Genomic DNA, 6,313 nt, shown 5'->3' with positions numbered 1-6,313 from the left:
TGATGTCTTCAAAGCTGCTGTTTTGTCAGAATGTATCGGAATTAGTCATATCTTCGTGCACTATCTACTTCCCCAAATGATTTCCTGAGGATTCCCAGAATATCTTTGGCTATGTTTCTGAAACTATACCTCTGTTGTGGGTGATCAGCTTAGGGCTGTTCATACATTGATCAAGCCTTGGTGTAATTGTGGCTCACTGTGTCACAAAGACCTGAGCCACCCTCTTTTCCTACTCAGGAGTCCTCATAATCTAGTTTGATGAATTCATGAAATAACTGCAGAAGTACTGCAACAGCTCTGCCCCTTCATATCCCTGAAGGGAGGGGAAGAAGACAGTGTAAGTGTCAGGAGAGGTTTATGCCAGCACCAGCATCCTGGAGATCTTTATTGGCTATAAATGGGCTGTTATTTTTCAATGTGACATCTCTCTACTTCAATGAACTGCTTTATGGCTTTTCTTGCAGGCTCAGGGTGTGCTCCATGCCTGGCTGTTTCTTGCAAGATCTCTCAAATCCGTCTTCCCACTATGTGAAGCATTTCAAAAAGAATAAAGAGGAACTGGCACAGAAGCTCTACTGCCTGTATAATAGTACCATCTTTGAGCAGAAGGTTGGCCTCAAACCAAAAACTACAGTTCTAAATTGCTGTTTAATATGTTACTCCTCACTTTTTTGATGTGATTGCTCTTTATTCTCGAGTTAGTAGAAGTTAAGCTTTATAGCCATGTCTTATGTCTGAATTAGTTCAAGCAGTTTCTTTGGAAGGGGTTTATCACCACTGTGGTGCAGCGGTTTGCAGCTGGGCTTGCTCTCCCAGCTGTACCATCCTTAAGTGAGCAGTCTGGAGGGTGTCCAAGAGTCCTCGATGAGAGAAGCTGCTACGTGAGGGGCCTAGGATCAGTTCATCTTTGAAGAGGTGACTGATGTTTGTCTGCATGTGTTTCCTTGTACCCGTATGGTCATCAGTTCAGCAGCTTGGGAATGTTTCTGTTGCTGCCCTTGTGGTAGTAGGCCCCAGTAAAGGCTGCTATGGCTTTCTGCTCCTCAAGAAGCTCAAGGTTGCCTACCACTGTTGCTCATCCAGCTTTTACAGAAGTTGCATGTGCTAGTGAACTCTGCAGCGTTTCCACAGCCTCCGAGCTACTTGTAGCACCATTTCCTTGCCTGCAGCTGACAAAAGGCAAGTGGCAGGGAGTGTGTGTTGGGGAGCAGGGCGCTGACGGAACAAGCACTTCCCTTTGTTGTTAGGGCCTGTTGCCTCATGCTCAGTCACGTTACGTGCAGTCTTCATTCATTCCTGGTGCACGTTCACGTCTGCTGCTCTGGAACAGATTAAAAAGCTGCTTATCCTTTGAATAACAGTTTTAGGGTGAACCTAAAGCTGTAAGTCGTGTGTCACATTGCGGTTCTCCAAAACTGAACCTTCAGTCTTGACCCTTACGTCTTCTGGGATACTGGAGGCTCTCTTATGGTGAGAAACATCCTTGAAAAGGAAGGATGCTGCCCTCAGTAATTCCAATAGAATTTCCTTCAGGAAGGAAACCGTTTTGGTGCAGCTGAGGAAATCTTGTTGAGCTGACCAAGGACAGGCTGAGGTCATGATTTCACATAAAGTTGTAGCTGAAAGCAAAACATCTTGCTCCCCACTGATTCAGTCCTGTACCTGTGTTGGCACTTACTACTGCTGGGACCATTCACTTAAGCTCACTGGCTAATTTAGATGACAGAAAACTCTTAGTAAAGGAACAGAGCTAACCAAGAGAGACACAATGAGGGCTTACAAAATCGGGAGCAGCAGAGGATAAACAAGGAGATGATTCACCCACTTGCAGAGTGAAGGTGCATCACATTGAAATGGCAAGTTGCAGGTTCAGAACAACCAAAGCAGGTGGTACTTGACCTGTAAATTAATTAAGGTGTAGAAATTCTGAAAAGCCACGGAGGGCGGGTTTACATCTCAAGTGACAACAGTGTTAAGGGCACTAACGCATCACATTGAAATGGCAAGTTGCAGGTTCAGAACAACCAAAGCAGGTGGTACTTGACCTGTAAATTAATTAAGGTGTAGAAATTCTGATCTGGGAATGAAAAGCCACGGAGGGCAGGTTTACATCTCAAGTGACAACAGTGTTAAGGGCACTAACAGAGACATCCTGTACTGGCTTTGGAGTAAATATAAGGAGAAGTCAGAAGGCAGAAAAAAAGAGAGGGCAGATTACATGTGCTGTTTTGTTTTTCAGTTGCCAGAGAAAATGGTAATATTCTGGAGTAAGAAAATGAGAAAAACAGCAGGATATTGTATAACTGGGCAGACACAAGGTCCTGAAGCAAAGCGTTACGCTCGCATCGGACTCTCTGAGAAAGTCTGTGACTCTGCAGGTAGGTATAAGAAAAGACTTGTTGATTATTCTTTGAGAAAGCAAGTTCTAGCGATAAAAACGTGACTGCGGCCTAAATGATCTGGAACTGGACCTGCTTTGTGCTTTCATATTACCTTGAATCAATCTGTTAATGGTAGTACTTGTCCTCACAACCCTTCTAAGAGGCTGGGCGAATTTACAAAACCTGAGAACAGAGATGTACCCATGCCAACTGCTGTATTTGGTTTATATTACTGATTTGAAGACCCATAGGTTATTCTAATTCTATATGTACTGTAACAACGATCTAAAATCTGACTCCTTACATCATGGCTAGCCACCCTGTTGGTAGTATTTGAAGCTGGAATAAAGACAGGTCAGTGCCAAATTAAGTTCTGTTATGTGGTGGGTGTAACTGTCATTTCTCCCTCACCCCCTCCCAGTTTGGGGAAATGAATGTTGCAGTTACTGTAGGAGAACCAGTTCTGCAATTAACAGTATTTTGAAGTAAGCTTAATAAATTCGTTTGAGAGCTTCAACAGAGTATCCTGGGAATGTGCTTTGGAGGGCTCTAGAGTCCACGAGTGCTGGTCAGCTTTGAGGCAGCACCTTTGAGCAGCACAGGAGCAGGCAGTCCCCTCGTGTCAGAAGCTGAGCAAGCAGGGCAGCAGACCAGCTTGGCTGAATAGGCAATTCCTCCTGGAGCTCGGTGGAAAAAGAAGTTGTATGATGCCTGCAGGTGAGGTCAGGCTTCACAGGAAGATTAGAGCTGTTGTCCATATATGCAGGGGGAGGAGATGAAAGGCCAAAGCTCAGTCAGAGTTGAAACTGGCCGGTGTTGTGTCACTGTGATAACTGGATGGGCTTTAAGGATGTTCATAGCAAGAGGAGGTGTAAAAACATTGGACTGATGCTTGTGGAAGACCCTCATCTGACTAATAGGGAGGAAGAAAAAGTGGAGAGGTAGTCGATGCCTCAAGCCCATCAGTGTTTGAGGCACGTGGACAATGCCCTTAATAACATGCTTTAACTTCCGGTCAGGCAGTTGGAGGAGATGATCATTGTAGGTCCCTTCCAATAGAAATACTCCAGTTGTGGAGAAAACTCAGTGCTCTGCTCTAGTGGTTTCTGGATAAAAAATATCAATGTTACAAAAGCAATCAATGGATTTTGGTCTAAATAGGGGTGTTTTAAGTCTCAAAAAATCCCAGCAAAACAAAAAATCCCAACCAGCCAACCCAAACAGACCAGGTGTGCAGGGAAGTAACTAGGATGCAGAATTAGGGCGAACCACAAAACCAGAAATGCACTGGGTAAAACCTTGGTTTGGGGCATTTTATCTTACCAAAACACTGGTAATTGCAACCTCCAGAATAATTCTTGCATCTTAATGAGTGTCAAAGGTCTGAAGCAGTGACCAAGGATGAAGGTCTGCACTTGCCCACACCTGGCTGATCTTTAATGTCTTCGGTTTGCCTTACCCCAAGATCGTCTTCGAGACACGCTCGTTCACGAGCTCTGCCACGCTGCCACCTGGCTGATCAACGGTGTTCGCAATGGACACGGACCAGTCTGGAAGTTCTACGCCAATAAATCGTCTCTGATTCACCCGGAACTGCCAGTGGTGACACGATGCCACAACTATGAGATCAATTACAAATTCACCTACGAGTGTGTCCTGTGCAAAGCTACGTGAGTAACGTTTTGATCTTTAGATCTGTTAACTTCGTCTCTAACCTGGCACTCTCTTGTGTCTAAAAATCACTGGTCTCCTACGCCGTGAAGCCACTGGGATACGCTCAGAGTTGCCAGTTCACATTTCCTGAGCCCACAGAACCTCACTGTGCAATTCCCGCTTTGTTCCCAGGCCAGTTCAGAGGTCAGCACAGGCAGAAGTGTCTCCTGAGGCCCACTGGTGATGATGGAAGGTCTTTGGGAAGCAGTAAGAGACCAGAATACGTGCCTCAGCTGTGAAGGATGTGGCAGGGAAAGGTCACCCCTCGTGCAGCTGCTCAGACGTTGTAAATCTGGATTCACCTTCTACTGTAGTTAGCATTGAGTGAAGTTGTGGAAGTTTTTGACCACTTACCTCTGATTTCATGATCAACACTGATCCCATTATAGGCTTTTAGGCAGGGAGTTGTATTTCTGGTCTTAAAGTTAAGTACTACACCAGGAAAAAAACGTGGGGGCCTACACTGACGGAGCAGTGATTGGCACATCCCTGTAGAATGCATGTTAGCACAGTACTAGCATGTGTTGCAGAAATGAGGCATTCCAAGTTCTTTTGGAATCTACCCACATTTTACAAAGTAACATCTTTGAACATGCCATGACAGCAATCTAGGTTTGGTCCAAGGAAAAACAGCCCCCAGAGAAGCCCTAGACTGGGTGTAGGTGACGGAATTACTTTTTATATGCTCATCCTTGGAGCGATACTGAGGACCATCTGATGCTGAAAGAAGCCAGTAGTAACTGAAGTTTAAATTCCCTGTAGAACCTGGGCCCAAAACATGTGACAATACTCAGATATTAGAAGAAAGTATCAGAGGATTCTGGGTTTTATATCCTGATGACTTTGAATTAAGACTAAACGTTTTATCTATTATCTTCATTATGGCAGTGCTAAGTGAAGCGTAGAGACCAACAGCATGATGATTCTTGTTGGTTTAAAGGTCTATAAAAGCTATAGTCGGTTTTCTAGTTGATCTTTTACCTCACGGACTCTCTTCACTGAGTTTCAGGAGTAGGGAAGGTGTTGCCTTTTCTGGAAGATCGTAGCTGACCGCAGGCTTCTGTATGTCATGAGCCCCGCCTCTGGGAGAGCATGGGGCTTTAGAACGCAGTTCTGCACAGCCCAGGAAAGTGGCTGACAGTGGGATGATTGTCCTAAATTTCTTAAATTATTATCCTCTCCACACTCTCCAGGGGCTAAATACATACTTAGAAAGCATGCCTGGGATTTTTCTTTCCCCAAGATCATATGTTGCTACTTCCAGAGGCACTGGAAGGAAAGTGTTGCACACATGGAGAATCTTCCTGAAGTGTTTAATACGACCATGCAATGCGGCAGCTGCTTGGATGCCCCAGAGCAGATTTGATAGCGATGGCTTTGAGGAGAAACTCCAGGGGGTGGTCGATACATGGGTTGTGGAGGTGTTTTGTAACTCAGCGCTTCATACTACTAGGCGGAGAGGAAAAGAGACACAGGAAGGACCCCAGCTGAACCCAACTTTCTCCAGGCAGTGGAAAAAGTTCTAGGATAGGAGAATCATGTTGTATAGGTTTGCTTGTCCACGGCGTGAAGGACGTAGTCTCTTTCCCGTTCTAAAGCGCTAGCTTAGAAACCTGACCTAAGGGGCTTGGCGAAGAGAAAGGAGCCCTTTCCCGCAAGCACTGCCTCCCACAAGCCTGAAATCCAAGTCCTTATTTCTCCATTTCAGGATCGGACGTCATTCCAAGTCACTGGACACCGAGCACTTCGCCTGCGCGTTCTGCAGGGGGCAGCTGGTGCTGAGGCAGCCCACGCGGAAGGATGGCACTCCTGCGAGGACCCACCCAACGCCCTTTGCGCAGTACGTGAAGGAAAACTACGGGCTTACCAGAAGAGAGCAGCACGGGCTGAGCCACGCCGAAGTCATGCGGAAACTCAGCGCCGACTTTGCTTTGAAAACGAAGCTTCAAGATTCGCCCTAACATCTTCATACGCCTCCTTTCCTGCTCCCGCTTAAACTCTGTATCCAGTAGTAAACGAGGCCAAAGTGTGCGGTAGGAAAGGAGTCTAAGAATCTGGTTTGGAGGATTCCAGGTAATTTTAGTATTTTAATTTTTTTTTTTAAGGCCTTTTCTAAAATAGGCAGGAGTGAGCAAGAAGTAACGATGGTAGAGTCCAGGGCTGTGCCTAAGTCAGTCAGGGTGTACTCAGACTTCAGATAAACACCGCCTGCCCCTGGG

The 6,313-nt window shown here is 45.8% G+C and overlaps 1 protein-coding gene across 1 annotated transcript; it reads left to right on the top strand.

The window, feature by feature from the left end:
- Nucleotides 1–464: 464 nt before the first annotated feature.
- On the top strand, nucleotides 465–6,055 carry ACRC (acidic repeat containing; the record flags this gene model as incomplete). The annotated part of the gene is made up of 4 exons (XM_010155514.1): nucleotides 465–609; nucleotides 2,240–2,378; nucleotides 3,847–4,051; nucleotides 5,803–6,055. Coding segments are annotated over 4 exons (742 nt in total), but the record flags the coding sequence as incomplete, so codon positions are not given.
- Between the last annotated feature and the right edge of the window lie 258 nt (nucleotides 6,056–6,313).

Source organism: Eurypyga helias, unplaced genomic scaffold, assembly GCF_000690775.1.
Source record: "Eurypyga helias isolate BGI_N326 unplaced genomic scaffold, ASM69077v1 scaffold42807, whole genome shotgun sequence".
Lineage (NCBI taxonomy): Eukaryota > Metazoa > Chordata > Aves > Eurypygiformes > Eurypygidae > Eurypyga > Eurypyga helias.
This window is presented reverse-complemented; position numbering and strand designations above follow the sequence as displayed.